General features: G+C 63.8%; 1 protein-coding gene across 1 annotated transcript; it reads right to left on the minus strand.

The window, feature by feature from the left end:
* Nucleotides 1–1,437: 1,437 nt before the first annotated feature.
* MKNK2 (MAPK interacting serine/threonine kinase 2) lies at nucleotides 1,438–13,069 on the minus strand. Its single transcript, XM_065652320.1, has 14 exons — nucleotides 12,997–13,069; nucleotides 12,708–12,916; nucleotides 10,549–10,630; nucleotides 10,270–10,371; nucleotides 10,069–10,166; nucleotides 9,027–9,106; nucleotides 8,515–8,588; nucleotides 8,329–8,433; nucleotides 7,976–8,031; nucleotides 7,709–7,804; nucleotides 5,665–5,859; nucleotides 5,397–5,561; nucleotides 5,251–5,294; nucleotides 1,438–4,998 (listed from the first exon to the last, which is right to left on the minus strand). Exons 2-14 carry the CDS (start codon nucleotides 12,753–12,755, stop codon nucleotides 4,731–4,733), a joined length of 1,413 nt encoding a protein of 470 aa, XP_065508392.1. The 5' UTR covers nucleotides 12,756–12,916; nucleotides 12,997–13,069; the 3' UTR covers nucleotides 1,438–4,730.
* Nucleotides 13,070–17,275: the final 4,206 nt, after the last annotated feature.

Here is a 17,275-nt window from a genome sequence, read left to right on the forward strand (position 1 = left end):
AGGGCTGTGGGGCATTGGAACAGGCTGCCCAGGGCAGTGGTGGAGTCACCATCCCTGGAGGGGTTGGACAGACGGACATGAGGTTCTCAGGACACGGGGCAGTGCCAGGGGTGGGGGAATGGTTGGACTCGATGACCTTGAGAGACTCTTCCATCCCAAATGGTTCTATATCACAACCCTGGATATTTTAGGAGCATCCAGCTCTCAGCTCTCCTTTCCTTCCCCTCCTGCCCATTGTCTCACCTGTCTACTCCAGAAACCTTTCCTCTCTTGTCCTCTGTTCATGGTCTACCCTGCAGACGTTCTACCTTCCAAGGTGCTGAGTGGATTCTGGGCACGTAGTGGTTTAGGTTCTAATCTCTCTAAAATTTCTCCACGTGGTCCTTCTTTCCCCCCACCCTGGCTTCACCACCCCCAGAACGCGCTCGGCAGTTGGAAACCATCTCAGAGCACGTGCAGAGAAGGGCAGCTCTGAAAATAACCCAATGCTGGGTTAAAATAACCTGCACTGGTGCTTGAGCATCACCCCAAAATAGGCTCTTCTGCTGGGATAAGTGCGCTACAAGTGCAGGAACAGCACAGCGGGATGGGACACGCTCCTCCTCATCCCAGGGGACCTTGGCTCTGGTCCCACCATGGACCATCCCGGAGGGGACACTGCCTGGCCGGATCCAGCTCCTGCAGGAAGCAGCTGCACCGTTTTCCAAGCAGCAAACACGGATTTCTTGGCAGCGAGTTGCTGCAGGGCTTCCTCTGCTCAGAGCCCGGAGCAGCAGCTGCTGGTCCCTGTCAGAGCTTGGAGCCCCATCCCAAAAACCGGGGGCCTGCCGGGACAGCAGCAGCAGTGGGGTGTCCCCACCAGCCACAGCAACAGCATCCAGAGGGCTCACAGCTCTGTCCCTCAGCATGGCAGTAGGGCTGGGAAATTTACCAGGGCAGAAAATACCTTAAAAATTAAAATACATTTAAAAAAAAAAAAAAAAAAATTCAGCAAGTTCTTCCCTGCCCACAGAAGCACAGCAGGGCTCTTGCAGTCCTTCTCCCCATCCTGACCACAACACTCCCCAGCATCTCAACACATTCCTCTTGCCTCAGTTTCCCCCTCCACAACCTGACAGGTATGGGGGGGTGGACAGTGGCCCGGGGGGGTCCGAGGGGCGGCAGGGCAGCCAGCGGCCTCTGTGCCGCTGTTTGGAGTTGGCAGAGAGCACCGTTCTGCACCGTGACCCCCTGGGGATTCGGCCGATCACACCACCCCGCTGGGAAAAATGAGTCAGGAGCTGAGCCGCTGCCAGCCCGCGTCCGTCACCCCAACGCGGCCCCCGCCACCCCTGGGGACCAGCACCGGGCTGCTGGGAACTGGGGGGGCAGCCCCAGGGGTTCGCTCGCCCCACAGCCCCTGCCCAAATCGCCCCTCGCAGCCAGACGCCGACCACGGAAGGTCTCAATGCATTTTTATTAAATTCTTACAAAACAGAATACAAAATTCTGGCATCAACAATTGTTATAAAGGAAAACTTCAATTCAGCTGTATCAGTTCACCTGGTACATACAGTAAAGTGCTTGTTTTTGTGTGTTTTTCTTTTTTTTAAAATTTTTTGTGGTTTTTTGTTCTTTTTTTTTTTTTTTTTTCTCCATTTTTATTTTCCAGCCAGCCCCCAAGCAGAGGCCGCTGTTGTACAAACCAACTAACACGACTCATGTCGAACCAGCTTTGGCAGTCTTCATCAATTGTAAAGTGGAGAAAGCTTCTCCTGTTTCGATAAAAAAGAGGTTAGCTTCACAGTAAACGTTTCTAACCAGTTCTAAGTCGAGTTAGTCGGCTGAAGGAAGGGCGAGGGGGAAAGGAGAGGAAGCCAAAATGCTTAAAATTTCCAGCTTTAAAAAAAAAAAAATATTCTTTTTGAAGTTGGTTTCCAAGACAGATGCTCTATGGGGGGGAAAGGCTTCAAAAGAGGAAGAGGAGGACGAAGGGTGTTGGCGAGAGGGTTGAGCTGGGCGCAGACCTGCGTGGTTGCGGGTCGGGGAGCATCTGTCTGGAAACCCCCCCGGGGAGAGGGGACATCTGAGCCTGGCACGAGCACGTCCCTGTGCCACCGAGACACCCCCGGGTGCCCAACACGGGGCTGGAGGTGTTTTGGAGCCGACCCCCAGCTCGAGGGGCATTTAAGGCTCCCCTAAAACACACAGCCCCCGCTCCGGAGCACCGGTCCCCACACAAGTGCCGGGTCCACGGTCAAACCAAACCCCCCCGAGCCGAAATGCAAAGCCAAGCCTGGGCAGAATCCCCAGCAAGGAGCTCGGGTGCTCCCCGGCGCCTCCGTCCCCTCGGTACCGACACCCACGACCAAGCGCCCACGGTGACGAGCTCCTGCACAGCACCGGTCACCCGGCCGCACGCCAGCCTTCAGAAAAGCCTGGTTTTATACATATATAAGAGATAGGTCTTACGCATGGGAAAAGGGAGAAACTCCATTTGCCAACAAAAGCATGGGGGGGACAAAAAAAGATTCAGAGACATCCCCCCCGCCGTCCCCTTCCCATGATTCTGTTTAAAAACAAAAGGCTGCGGCGTGCAGCGTCAACAACAGCGTCCACAATACCAGCTCAAGGCATCGCGTACTGTACATCATTCAAGTATTTCTTAATATAAGACAACAAGGAATTATCTACAACTGATAAAACAAAATAAGCTATAAAAAGTAACAATGTACAATCAAGATGGATTTTTTCGTTTGTCTTTTTCCTTTAAAGGAGCCCTCTCTGGGGTGTCGAGGTGCCTGCACAGGGGGTCTCCCCTCGCTGCTCCTGCCCACCCGCGCGGTGGGACCAGGGGCGGACCGCAAGCGTGAGGCGGTTTTTGGGGGGGAGCCGCCCTCCCCAACCCACCGGTGCTGCTCAGAAGGGTCAGGAAGGGGGAGAAAACACAGTCCCTGCCCCAAACTCCAGCAACACCCGAGATCATCATCTCCCGAGATAACTCACACACACCTCCCTGAAACAAAAACCAACACATATTGCATAGTATTGCTGTCAGCAGTCTTAAAAATAAAAAGGAGAACTTTTTTTTTTTTTGGAGACAGTGACTGTCTTCAGCTGAAGACCCCGGGAAGCCTCTTCCCAGCTCAAAGCTCCCAAAGCTTCACCTGTGCACACCATGGGTCGAGGCTGCTTTTTCAAAACATAAAGCCAAAGCATTGAGCTGGGAGGGAGAGGAGATCACTAATGACCGGGGGGACAGGGGGACGGCAGCGGGTGGCACAACCTGCAGTGGGGAGTGGAGGTTTGCGGGGTGCAGGGGGTGTTTTGGGGGGGCTGAGGCACCACTTGCCCAGATCCACGCCAGAAACCAGCCAAGAGCCTCGTCGCAATTCAGCATCCCGAATCCTCCCTGCGCTCCCTCCCTTCCCCAAAGCCAACGCCGAGGAAAGGGCACAGGCACGCGGGCACACGCGTGAACACGGACGCACACGCGTGAACATCACACCCAGACACCTGTCGCACCACGCACTGCCCTGACCCCAAACCTTCGCCCCCCATCCCCAGGGTGCTCCCCACACCGTGTCCCTTGGGTGCTGCCGCCAGCCCGGCTGCTCGCCCACCAGCACCCTCTGCGCCCCCAAACTCTCGTGCCGCCAGCCCCAGGGCCAGCCCGAAGCCACGCCAGGTCACACCACCCTTCTACAGCTCCCAACACTCTTCAAGGGGGGGTCCTTCCCTTTCCACGGAGCAGCCCGCTATTCCCGAAGGGACTTTTTGGCTGCTCCGGCCACCCCGCAGACCTCAGCCCTCCTTGAGGGTGTGAGGGCGCAGACACTGGTGACCCCCCCAAAAAACAGGGGCGCAACACCACGGCCCCCCAATGCTTGTGCACCCCCCGGCTCTGACCTGACCCCCGGGGAGCTGCCGGTCGGAGCACGGGAGGAAAGGAAGACGTTTCTCCATGCCCTGGAGAGAAGCACAGCTAGCAGTTTAAAACCAACAATAATAATAAAAAAGAAAAAGAAAAGAAAAGAAAATAAAAAAACGGGGGTGAATAGCTTATTCTGGAAGTGGGCAGCCGAGGAGAAAGGGTGGGACGGGGCGCTGCTCCCTCGCTGGCACCATCTCCCCCCAGCCCGAGCAGTTCCCTGCACGACGCCCACCGTGTCCCCCCAAAGCGCAGCCGGGGACACCCCCAAATGTGGGACGGAGGGGCTCCCCGCGCCCAGAAGGTGCCTCCCGGACCCCCGGGAAGGGGCTTTTGCGGGATCTACCCCAACATCAGAGAAAGACCTGCAGCTCCAAGGGGAGAGAGGAGGTTAAAACGCGACTCCCATTGTTGAAAACGCGACCGAGGGTCCTTTGTTCACAGTATGAAATGAGCTGAAATCGTCAAAGCAGCCGCGGATACAAAGAGTCCTTTGGTGTCAGGGAGGAGGGAAAACATGTCAGAGGAGAAACCAAGAGTCAGGAAACAAAAGTCCGTGTGTCTGTCAGATGTCCTTGAGTGTGCCCTGGGTGAAGCAACCTCATGCTCTATTTAATACCTTTTAAAAAAAAAAAAAAAGATCTTAAACAAACCCTCCCACCCCCAGACCTACAAGATCAGCAAAACCTTGGAAACCAGCCACAGGGACGAGTCCTGATCTTGTCTCCAGCCAGAAACGGAGGGGATCTCAGGGGGGCCGGGGGGAAAGAACGAAAGAAAGAGGAGCGGGACATGGGTACAGCAGGTCCGAGGGCACAGCTCAGGCTTGGTCGGCCACCAGGACCAGCGGGGCCACCAGGTGCTGCCCGGCGGCCACCGCCTTGGCCAGGCTGCTCTTCTGCCGCCGCTTGGCCAGCTTGGACTCGGAGGGCGGGGAGAGCTGCATGGCCCGTGAGGTAGCTTTGATGATGATGGGTCGTGCTTCCTCCTCCGCCTCCTCCTCCTCATCCTCGTCGCGCCGCGTCAGCTGGCGGTTGACGGCGATGGCCTCGGCGGCGAAGGAGGTGAGCTCTTTGGCACTGCTGTTCCTGCGGCGGGGGGGAAAGGGGCTTAGTGTGGGGGGTGGGGGGCTGCAGGGAGGTTGGGGTCAGATATCGGGGTGTCCCCCTTTACATGCACACCGCGCCAGACCCATCAGGCACCAAAACCACAGCTTGAACTTGAATTTTGTGCTGCAACTGCCGCAGCAGCAGAGCCCCCAAAAAGCAGCAAGAGGGGAGAGGAGTGAGATTTGGGGGCATGGGATGTGTCCCCCCCATCCCAGAGCCACCCGTGCTCACCTCTGCAGGATGATGGGGGTTGGCAGGGTGTTATCTGGGGCACACTGCAAGGAAACACAGCCGGTCAGAGCCGGGCACCCCGCAGCGGGGTGTCCCCCCGCCCCGGCTTTTGGAGCAGAGGGTGGAGGGGGGGGCACAGCACTCACCCCCTGCACCCAGGGGTGCTCCAGGACCTGGGCTGCGCTGAGCCGCTTCTTGGCATCTCTCACCAGCAGCTTGGAAATGAGGTCCTTGGCTCCGAAGGAGATGTGCGCCCAGTCCTTGTCGGGAAACTCATACTTCCCCTCCTGGATACTCTCGAACAGCATGTTCTGGGGGAGAAAAAAAATAAAAATAAAAATAAAAAAAGGCTGGGCTAGGAGCAGTGCTGCCAAACCAGCGCGGGGGGTCGGCGAGGCCGGGGTCCCCGCGCACCTGGCAGGTGTGACACGCCTCGCCCCGGTCCCAGCCGCAGTCGGAGCCGCAGTGGCCCACGAAGGGGGGGTACCCGCTCAGCATGATGTACAGGATGACGCCCAGGCTCCACAGGTCGCAGCGCTTGTCATAGATGGACGCCTCCTCGTTGAAGGCTTCCACCACCTCCGGGGCCATGTACTCGGCGGAGCCGCACTGCGGGGAGAGGCGGGGGGTCAGCTTGGTGGGGGGACCCCAAAGGGTGGGGGAAAGAACCGTGGGGGTCAAGGGAGTCCTGCTGGAGATACAGAGCTGCACCTCCCCAAAATGAGGGTGTAGATACAGCTGTTTCCTGGGCAGATCACCCCATGATGGGTGTGAATTTTGGGGTTGTCCTATGCAGGGACAGAAGTTGGACTCGATGATCCTTGTGGGTCCCTCCCAACTCAGGATGTTCTATGGTTCCCACCAGCCCCCACTATGCAGGGGGTGTCACAGACCTGCCGCTCCAGGGGTCACCCAACGGGGGGCTGCCACCCCCGAAAAATAAGCCTAAAGAGAAAACGGCCTCAAGTTGCGCCAGGGGAGGTTGAGGTTGGATCCTGGGAACAATTTCTTCCCCAAAGGGCTGTGGGGCATTGGAACAGGCTGCCCAGGGCAGTGCTGGAGTCACCATCCCTGGAGGGGTTGGACAGACGGAGATGAGGTTCTCAGGACACGGGGCAGTGCCAGGGGTGGGGAACGGCAGGACTTGATGAACTTGAGGGTCTCTTCCAACCAAAATGATTCTTTGACTCTAAAGGGGTGCAACCCCCTCCCAGGCAGCACAGACCCACACCCCACACCCATCACCCAACCGGTTCACCGGGGCAGCGGCCGCCCCATCGCCTGGGAGCGGCCAAAAAACACCACGGGCAGGCGGCGGGGATGAGCCTGCCCTGCCCGCTCCCCTGCCCTGCCCGCTCCCTGCCCTGCCCGCTCCCTGCCCATTCCCCTGCCCATTCCCCTGCCCATTCCCCTGCCCGCTCCCTGCCGGTGCCGGTGCCGCTCAGGCTGACGCAGGCCCGGAGCCGCGTCCCCCCGTCCCCCAGCGCCCGGGGACTCTGGGCCTTTCCAGCGCACGTGACCCGCAGCCCACACGGGCCTCGTGACGTGGGGAGAGGAAAAAAAAAGAAAAAAAAAAAGCTGCAGCCAGCAGATAATCACCCCTAACGAGAGGCCTCCTAACGAGAGGAGAGGCCTCTCGACAGCTCCAGCAGCTGATGCCACAGCAGGAAAGAGAAAAAAAAAAAAAAGCCAACCAACAAACCAACCCAACCCCAACCAGCACCCTGCAGCAGAACTTTAACCCTGCAGGGACCGGGGCTGAGAACCGGGAAACTCGGGACACCTCGGACATGCGGCCCTGCCCCGGGAGGGGAAACGCGGAGGAACGGGGGGCCGCGGTGATGTGGCCCCCCCGCCTCTGCTGTTTTGCACCCTGCATTGGCCGGGCTCTGCCCTCCCCAGCACGTGAGCACCCCAAAAACCAGCGGGGTGCAGGGCAACACCCTGCGCGGGGGGGGCCCTGCTGCTGCCAATAAGAGGAGTGGGGCTTTTGGGGGCGCCATGCTCAGCGTCCCCCCCCGGAGGGTGGGACAAGCTCCCGGCAAGGGGGGCCACTCCAGAAGCTTTGGGGGTGCCCACCCCGCAGGGTCTGCACCGCCAGCACCCGCAGCAGGGGGGGCCCGGCCCCCTCCCACCCCCCGCCAGGGGAACCACGGTGCCCCCAGCCCCCCCGGGCTCTCTCCTGACCCACTTCTGCCAGCGCCGGGCTGTGCGGCCGCCCGCGCCGCGCTGGCTGTTGCTAAGGCTCACGGCAGCCCGGGCGCCGCGCCAGCCCCCCCGGCCCCCCCGCGTTATGCAACCGCATCGCGCCCGCCGCCGCGGGGCGGGGGGACGTGCAGCATCGGTGATGGGAGCGACGAGCAGGGGGGTGTCCACACACAGCCCTGTGTCCCCAAAGCCTGTGGAGCTGCCGGGTTGGCCTCCCAAGAACAGCCCCCTCCCGGGCTGGGACGCTTACCGGGGTGAGCAGCTCTGGGGTGGAAATGGGGGAGCAATCGCCATTGAGTTTGATGCCGCTTCCCAGGTCAAAGTCGCAGATCTTCACCGGGGACACCTGGAGGGGTGAAAAGGAGCGGCCAGTGACCCCCCCAGCACCCCCTGGGGACCCTCGGCCCGGCTTTCACCCCCCCAGCTGCCCATTATCTCATGTTCACAGCACCCTGTGTGCTGCAGCATCCCCCGCGGGGACCTGCACCCCCCGCCCACCCCACTGCTCCCCACTCACCTGGTCCGGGCTCTCGCACAGGATATTTTCTGGTTTTAGATCCCTGTGTGCGATTCCTGCGGGGGGGAGAAGAGACAATGGAGGCAAAAATCCCCCCCCGCAAGACCTCCACGGCAAAAGGACTAAGGGTGGCACAGGGCCCCATCCCTCCCTGACCCAAATCACCGCCTGCGTCGGGGCAAAAAAAATTCCTGCTGGCCCCGAATCCCGGTCGAACCGGAGGAACAGGCTCCGCACCACAAAAAACCCTCGTGATGCAGCTGGGCCTGACCCTGCGCGCCCGGGGCCGGCAGCAGCATGGGGGGGCAGCACCCCGGGGGGGGCACGGCAGCACTGGGGGTGTCCCAGCTCACCTTTGTTGTGCAAAAAGTGCAGGGCGCTGGCGATATCCCGCACCACCACGCTGGCCTCCAGCTCGTTGAAGTGGCGTCTCCGGTGGATGTGAGTCAGGATGGAGCCTGGGGTGGGCGAGAGCAGAGCGGGGGCTCGGGGGGGCTCCAAACACCCCGACTCCCCCCGTTCCCTGGCACCGTGCTCACCTCCTCTCATCTTCTCGAACACCAGGTAAAACCTCTCCTCCTCCTCAAAGAACTCGATCAGCTCCAGGACGTTCCTGCGGCGACAGTGGTGTCAGCCCAGCATCCCCCCAAAAACCTCCCGGGCTCCCCGCAGCCTCCTGCACCCCCAGTGGGCACGGGTCCCCGGGGGGGCATGCGGGACTCAAAAATAAGGTTTCCAGTGATTGAAACCACACGGCTGGGGCCCCCCGGCCACATTCCAGAGGGGAGAGGGGACTTTAAGCGCTCAGCTCTGCTCCCTAATTGCTCACAGTCCCTCCTGGCTCACTCCCTCCCTCCCTCCAGAAACCCCAGTGCTGGCTCAGCCCCCCCAGCGCCCTCCAACTCGGCCTATGTTGTCATGGCAAACGGTTTAATGGAGCCCCGAGATGCCCCTGTGAGGCCGAGGGGGGGGCAGCCGGGCTGCAGCCCAGGGGGGTCTCAAGCGTCAGCCCCACGGTGCCGGGGGGGTCACAGTGGCTGCCCCGCGGTACCTGTGTCCCTGGCACTGGTACAGCATCTCCACCTCCCGGAACACCCTGCTGCGGATGTGACCCAGGCGCTTCTCGATGATCTGGAACGCAACGGGGGGGCACTCGGGAAAAGGCACCGGGGTGGGGGGGACAGTGCTGGCGGCCACCGCACCCCGGCCAGGCAGCGCTGGGACCCCAGGGCCGGGCGGAGGCCGGCGGGGGGCCCGAAGGGGTTAAGGCAGCAGAACAGGCTGTTCCCGCGGCCGTGCCAAGCCGCTCCCCGCGGCCGCTGCCAAGGCCGGCTCCGTGTGACACCGCGCGGCCGCGGCACAGACGGGCCCTCGGCCCCGCCGGGCGCTGGCACGCGCTGCCTGGCGGACACGCCACGGGGCGGGCAGGAGGTCCCCACGGCCCCACCGCGGGAGAGCCGGGTGGTGCCGCCAGCACCTACTGCCGTGCGGCCCTTCCTGCTGCCTCAGTTTCCCCACTGGGGTACCCAAAGGTCCCCCTGGGGTGACAGGAGATGCCAAGCTCCCCTTGCATTTGGCTGCATTTTGACACAGGGCCTGTCCCAGCCCCTTCGCGCCGTGGCTGGGAGCCTGTGGGGCCACAGGACCGCCACCCCCGGCCCCAAAAGCAGCCGGTTCGCCCTGACCCCCTCCAGCACCCACATGCTTGCCGGGGCACAGAGACCCCTCCGGGGTGAGCAGGAGCTGGCCACCCTGCCGGCACCACATGCCCCTCCTTGCCCTGAGTCCCCAGATGCATCCTAAGCGTTAATTTAATCTCCTGTCTGCCCTAATTGAGAGGGAGAAGAGTGTGGCTAAGGGGGTTGACTAAGGTCCTGGAGCTGGGTGGTGGCAGAGGATGGTGCCACATGCACGGCCCGGCCCTGCCGCGCTCTGTCCCTCTCCTTCCCCTCCAGCCCACGGAACCGCCACCCTGGGCCAACACTGGGTGGTCGTGGGAGCCAGGAGAGCCGGAGATGCAGAGGGCAGAAAGGGAAACTGAGGCAGGGGTGGGAGGGAGCGGGGTCTGCAGCCCTGAGCAGCACGAGCTTTACCTTCACCGCGTACTCCTTGTTGGTGATGAGGTTAACGCAGGACTGGACTCTGGCGTGGGCCCCTTCTCCCAGCACCTCCTCCTGCAGCTGGTAAACATCTGGCAGGGGAGAGGCTGCCTGAGCTGCTGGCTCTGCCGCAGCGGGGGACACCACTGGTCGCCTCCAGGAGGACCCAGCCCTGCCCCAGGCAGCCCCGCTCACCTTCAAATCTGCCAGAGAAGCTGTCGGTGGCTCTGCAGCGCTTCTTCTTCTTGTTTCTTTTCTTGGCATCAGGGATATCGATGGGTTGACTTGAAGGCATGTCTGTGCCGGAGCAAAAACACCAGCACGAGTCACCCCATCCAGCCCACGGGACCAGCATCGCCACCCCCAGCACAGCCCCCCAAAGTCTTCGGGGGAGCACAAAGCGCCACCATCCAGGGGCTGGGATGGGAGGAGCCCCCCGGGACGCAGCCCCGCAGGAGGGCACCCGCAGCTCACCGGGACGGGGCGGGCACTCGAAGTTGAAGACGGGCTCCAGGTGGTTGGACTGGTCGAACTCCAGGTCGAAGGGGTTTTGTCCCTGCGGGGGCCAAGAACAGGAGTGAGACGGCAGCTGCCGGATCAGCTGCCACCGGCCGCACGGTGCGGACACGGAGCCCGGAACACTCGTAGTCTTGGCACAGGCTCTGCTCACCCGCCCCCTGGGACAAGACACCAGGTCCTGCTGCCGCCGGAGGGACGCGGCGGAGGCCCAAGGGAGAGCCACGGCAGGAGGAGGAGGAAGCGTTTGACCATGTCACCCGATGGGGATGGTGCTGCGGGGTGATGTCTCCACGCCAGCAAACAGGGGATGACGAGAGGGGCTGGGGCCACCTGCACCAACCCAACCCCACATCTCCACCCAGGCCTGAACTTCAGTGAGAGGGGGAGGAAAAGAAGCCACAGGACAGGACGGGCTCCAGAGCCGCCGTGTCCTCCCGGCTCCCCCCAAGGTCACGGTGCGCCCGAGCTGCTCAGCTCCCCAAACCCTCCCTGTGCCCCGGACCAGCAAAGGCTGTGGGAGCCGCCGCCATCCCCACCCCAAACCCTGGCGGCTCCAGTCCCAGCGCCCCAGAGGGGACACAAGGACCCTGTGTCCCCCACTCCTCCCGGCCGCCCCACTGCAGGACAAGGGGGTGCAAAAGGGCCCTATCCCCGGTGGGTTACGAAATCTGTTTGGGTGGAGGTGGTGGCTCCCAGCAGCGTTCCCAAACCCGCCCCGGTTGCTGGGCCGGCTGCCAGCCCCAGCGCACACGGAACAGCGAACCCCGGCCACCGCGGCCAGAAAGAGCCAGAAAGCGCCTGTTTACAGCCAGGGCAGCTCTGGGGAGATCCCTGCTGCGGTGCGGGGGGGCCGCGCCAGGAGAACCCCCCACCAGCACCACTCCAGATCCCTGGGGCCAAAACACACCCCGGCCCAGTGCTTTGCCAGCTTTGCCCTCCTCGAAATAAACCCCAAATTTGCAGAGGGCAGCATTGCTGTTCAGCTGCCAGCAGCCCCCCTCCAGCTGTGGGCCATGGCCCCTGCGTCGGGGCGGCCGCCCCCCCAGGACAAGCAGCTCTGTCCGCAGTCCCTGTGCCGGGGGCGGGACGAGGCCTCCCGGGGGGGACACGGGGCACATGGGGGACACGGGGCCCTGCCAGCTGCGCAGCACCCGCACACAAAAGGTTTGGGGGATGGGAGACGCAGGCGCTGTGCACCGGCTCCATCAGCACATCCGAGGTGTCCCCGCTCCTGTCCCCGTCCCCAGCCACCTGGGAGGGCGGCGGGGAGGGAGCCAAACCGCGGCCAAAAAGCCTTAAAAGCGGGATTAGGTGTCAGCTAAAATAAGCCGGGCAGGTTTCGGGTGAGCTCCCAGCATCCCTCAGAGCGCCGGGAGCCAAACTAAACAAAGATCCCACGAAGCCGCTCGGCCGCACGCCGGGACCAGAGCGAGTGTTCGGGGGAGCTGGAACGGCGGGATCTGACCCCCCCGCACACTCACACAGTGACAGCGGCCAGGACCGCTGCTGTGTGACGGGGCACGGGGCTGGCGGGGCCCCGGGCACCCCGGGTGCAGCCACAGCCCCAGGACGAGAACGGGTGCTTGGTGCTGCCAGGATCTGGCCTCTACAAGCCAGTTGCACAATAGAGCCTGGGCCGGGCCTGGGGAGCCCCTGCAGCCCCCCCGCCCGCTGCACCCCAGCACCCCACTCACAGATTAGGGGCAAACGGGAGCAGCTCGGCAGGGGGATGGGGCAGCCCATCCACCCACCCCACGGGGTTCCCCCGGGGGAGCTGCAGCGGGGGGAGCACAGCCTTGCTGCAGCATCCCAGTGCCCGCCCGGGGGGGTGACCTGTGCGCCCGACCCCCGAGAGCGCCGCGACCCGCGGGGCGGGGGGACAGGGGGGTCCCAGTGCCCGGTTTGGGTGGCAGCACCGCCGGCTCTTCCCCGCTTCGGTGTCGGGGCCCGCGGGGGGCGGGAGGCGGCTCGTGTCCCCCCTCCCCGGGCAGGGGCTGCGGAGCTGAGCGCGGGATCCGCCGCGGGCCCGCACCGGCCTCCCCCGCACCCCGGAGCACCCCCGGAGCGACCGGAGCCCCCCCGGCGCGGCCCCGGGGAGGGGAGCAGCCCCTTACCTTGAAGGATCGGTGGAAACCGGCGATCTCTGATTTCTTCTGCACCATCTTGCTGCGGGGGGGTGCGGCGGGGGGCGACGTTGCTGGCAGAAATGGGGAGGGAGGCGAAAAAAAAAAACCAACCAAGCAAAATAACAAAAAACGGGTGGGGGGGGAAGGGAGGCGGAGGGACGGGCAGAGCCGGAGGGGAGTCCGGGGGTGGCCGAGACCTGCGGGGAGAGGTGGGGGAGCGGGTCAGCCGGCCGCAGCCCCGCACGGAGCCCCCGGCGCCCCGCCCGGCGGCGCTCACCGGCGCGGCCCCGCAGAGCCGCCGCTGCTGGTGGAACCGCAGCCCGCACCGCCGCCCGCTCCGCTCCGCGCCGCCGCCGGGAGGGGACGCGGCGCCGCCGCCCCCGACGCCTTTATAGCGGCGGCCCCGGCCCGCCCCGCGCCGCCCCGCGCCGCCCCCGCCACCCCCCGCGCTGCGCCCGGGACGGGACACCCCCCCGGGGACACAAATACGCTCCTCGGGTCCCCACCGCGGACACGAACACCCTGCCCGGGCACCCCCCGAGCTGCACCGGGGACGCCAACACCGCCCCCGCACACCCGCCCCCGCTGGTACCCTCTGTGCAGCTCCGGGGACTCGCCCCCCGCCCCAGACACTTTCCTGTGCTGCAGAAGGGGACAGGGACACCCCCCCGAGGGGGTCCCTGCACCCCCGCTCCCGGGCACCCCCCTGTGCAGCAGCCAGGGACAGGGACCCCTTTGTACTGCACCCAGAGACGGGGCCACCCCCAGTCTCCCCCCCCACATTGCACCCAGAGACAGGGTCACCTCGGACCCCCCTGCACTGCACCAGGGAACAAGGACACCCCCCAGGCACCCCAACCACCCCCCATGCCACACCTGGGCACAGGGACAGGGACCCTCCCCGGGCAGCCTATACTGCACCCAGGGACAGGGACACCCCTTTGGGTCCCCCCTGCACCCAGTGACACCCCAGCTCCGTGTTCATTTTCTGCAGCCCCCGGGCCCTGACCCCCCAGCCCACACACGCCACGAGTGGGACAGTGCTCAGCCCCACAGCCAGGCCTGTGCCGGGGGGGCAGGGCACGGGGTCACGTCCGTCTGTCCCTGCAGGCCACCCAGGCCCTGCTGTGCACAGCCAGCAGTGGGGGGGGCGCTCAGGAGTGGGACCCCCACTCCAGGCTCGGTGGCACTGTGAGTGGCCGTCACCGTGTGGGTGTCCGTGTCCCCCCCATCTCGCGTGACGCCAGCCCGGGCTGAGAACAGACGCGCTCGTTGCGCCGAGCAGCAGCGCCGGGGCCAATGGCGGCGGCACCGCGGTGCATGACTTCACCAGCCGCGCCGCGCATTGGCTGCCGGCCCCGCTGCCGCCATTGCGCACCCAGCGGGGCCCCCGTTTCGCCGCAGCCGCCTCCCCCGGGGCTCTCAGCGTCACCCCCCAGCAATGCAGCCCCCCAGCCCCGCTGTCACGCTCTGTCCCCTGACAGCTTCTCCTCCTCCTCTCCCCGCGCTGTCTGGGGACATTTCGCTGAGGGATTTGCAGCCCCCTCAAAGCCACCATTGCCATTCTGGTGTGCGGCCACTACAGTGGGGTCCTGGCCACCCCCACAAGCCCCTCACCCCCCCCAAATCCACCCAAATTCCTGCTTTGGGGGGCCCCAACAGCTGCCCCCACATCCTTCTTGCAAACAGGGCAGCCAGGGAAAACCAGGCACCACAAACCTTTCTTTATTAGTGCTGCTGATGAGGGCTCCCCAATTAATCCAGGCTGGCATGGTGGGGCAGATGTGGTGCTGCAGGACAGGGGGGATTTGCAGGGTTCTGGCTCCCAGGGTCAGAGGAGGGACAGGGACAGGGCACGAGGACGGGGCCGCGGGGCGCGCTGGCCGCTGGCACCCATCGGGCAGCTCCGGCACGGGCGGAGGAGCCACATGCCTCCGAAATTGCGCACGCTACCATGTAGGTCACCGAGCCGGTAATGACAGGGCGGCAGCACTGGTGCTCACAGCCCTGGGGGGCCACCCAAGGGTGCCCGGTGCAGTGGGAACACCCAGGGCCAGCCAGGAGCTTGGTGAGCCCGAGGGGATCCCTGTTGTCACGCGGGGTGCTGGAGCGCTTGCAGCCCGGCAAGCTGTGTGTGTGCTGTGTGCACGCTGCATGTGTAATGCATGTTCTCCATGTGCTGGCTGCATGTCGTGCCACATGCATGTCTCCTGCATGCCACCTGCGTGCTCTCCACATGGTCACTGCATCCTCTCTGCACGTCTGGTGCATGCTCACTGCACGCGTGCTGCCCGTTCTTTGCTTGCCATGTAGCCCTTGTGTGACCTCTGCGTGTCTGCTGCACGCCTGGCACACGCTTGCTCTGTGCTTGCCACGCACTCACACACTCTTTGCATGCTCTGTCCACTCACCGCACATCTGCACGCTCCCTGCACACTCCCTGCTCATGCTCCACACTCACTATTCACTCTCCGCACATTCCTGGCCTCTCTGCACACTCTGCGCACTCTCTGCATGCTCGGTGCATCTCTGCACGCTCTGCGCACTCTCTGCATGCTCGGTGCATCTCTGCACACTCTGCACGCTCCCTGCATGCTCGGTGTATCTCTGCACACTCTGCACGCTCCCTGCATGCTCAGTGCATCTCTGCACACTCTGCACGCTCCCTGCATGCTCGGTGCATCTCTGCACACTCTGCACGCTCCCTGCATGCTCAGTGCATCTCCGCACACCCTGCATGCTCTCTGCAACACTCGCTGCACGTCTGGATGCTCTGCACACTCTCTCTGTGCTCACTGCTCATGTTCCTCACTCCGTGGATGCTCCTGCCCTCTCTGCACACTCACACCACGCTCACTGCACACTCTGCACTGCCCCCTGCACTGTGTCCCAAAAGCCTCCAACCTGGGAGGTGTCAGGGTGATGCCGGTGACATTCAAACCGGGGTGGCAAGAGGTGTGAGTGGTGTCTTCCTGCAGCTGTGGGGCCGTGGGCGAGATTTGCAGCCAAGCGTGGCCAGTGCGCCGGGTCTCAGGCTGCCGGGAGCAGGCAGCGAGTGCGCGGTTTGGCTGGGGGGCTCCCTCTGGCACAGGGCACTGGGACACAGTCCCCTTCCCCGCACCCCCTTCCTGCACTGCACCCCCCGGCACGGCAGCCCTCACAAATCTGGGGTCCCTGCTCCAGTTGGGTCCGGCCATGGGGACACACGTGTCCCCAGCAAACCCACCCGCCGGGGAAGGGGCCGCGGTGGTGCCCGGCCAGAGGAGGCTTTGGCAGCTCATGGCCTGAGCTCACGGCACGTGGCATCCAAACGTTTTTCAGGGAAACATGAATTTTGATGCATTTGATGCCACCCACCTGCTCGGGGGGTGCTGAGCACTCCCAGACCTCCAGCTTCGGGGGGGGCCGCAAAGCCAGAGCTGGTGGCAGCAAAGCCCCCACACCCTGTTTTTCATTGGCATCCGCAAGCAGCAAAACACCCCCAGGGTGGCCGTGTCCCCCGTGGCATTGCCTGTCCCTGCACCCCTCGGTGCCACCGGGACAGGGTTCCCCATGGGTCACTGGAGCCCCACACGCCGAGATCGGCCGAGGGAAAACAGGAAAGTGCGCGGGGCCGTGCCGGAAAGCCGCTATTGTTGGTGTGGGGCGCAGGGGGAACGGAGGCCATTGTGGCCACCCTGCCCGCCCGCTGCCCCTCCGGGCACAGCACGGCCAGCCCCAAAAACACACACGGCTGCCCCGTTCCCCGTGACAGGAGCACCGGGAAGGCAGCTGCTTGTGGGGAGCACACGGCTTCCTCCTCCCCTGCCCCGCTGCTCCGCTTTGGAAGGGAAAAAGTAAAAGAAATCCTTTTTCCTTGTGTTGTTTCCCCGGCACAAGGAGGGCCGAGCTTGCCTGCCCTGGAAGCGGGAGGATTTGGAGCTCTGGCTCTGTTTCAAGTGAAAAATCTTGCAAAAAAACCTGGAATTTCCTGCTGGGCAGAAACCCGGAGGTTTGACTCGCCCAGCGCTGGTTCTGCTGCTGGGATGGGATGGGAGGGACTGGAGGGACAGGGGACACAGGGGACACGCGCGCACCCAGGGCACGCGTGGGCGGGCGGCCGTGCTGGCCCGCGCACCAGTGGGTCTCCTATCCAGGTCCTGCAGTCCCGAGCTCTTCGGCATCGGGGGTTGGAGGAGCCCAACCGGGAGAGGGCACAGGGCGAGCGATCGTTTCCTCGGGAGCAGCGGGCGACACCACGCAGAGCCAAGAATCAGAGATATTTCCTTTTGAACATACGGCCACAGCAGAGCCCCTGCCCGCGCCAGCGCTGCTGCCATCTGTGTGTTTTGGGAAGGGGAGGCAGCCGGAGCCCTGGGCACGGTACCGGCTCGGCCCCACAATGCAGATCTGCAAATCTGACCTGCTCTCACCAAAGCCTGCGTGGGACCTGCGTATCCCACCAGTGCCTGGGGAGGCGAGCGGTAAAATTACCAACAGGTCCCTGTCTGCCAGGCTGGGCTCAGCTCTCGGCGCTCACCCGCAGATTTCAGCTCACTTGCAAGGAGGCGGCTGCG

The sequence above is a fragment of the Caloenas nicobarica genome, chromosome 27 (genome assembly GCF_036013445.1).
Source record: "Caloenas nicobarica isolate bCalNic1 chromosome 27, bCalNic1.hap1, whole genome shotgun sequence".
Classification (NCBI taxonomy): domain Eukaryota; kingdom Metazoa; phylum Chordata; class Aves; order Columbiformes; family Columbidae; genus Caloenas; species Caloenas nicobarica.

Coding starts and splice junctions, on each gene's coding strand:
- MKNK2 (XM_065652320.1), bottom strand. CDS start 12,755: ATGGTGCAGAAGAAATCAGAGATCGCCGGTTTCCACCGATCCTTCAAG. Junction 8,589..9,026: donor TACCAGTGCCAGGGACACAG/GTACCGCGGGGC, acceptor CTGTCGCCGCAG/GAACGTCCTGGAGCTGATCG. Junction 8,032..8,328: donor GCACTTTTTGCACAACAAAG/GTGAGCTGGGAC, acceptor TCCCCCCCGCAG/GAATCGCACACAGGGATCTA.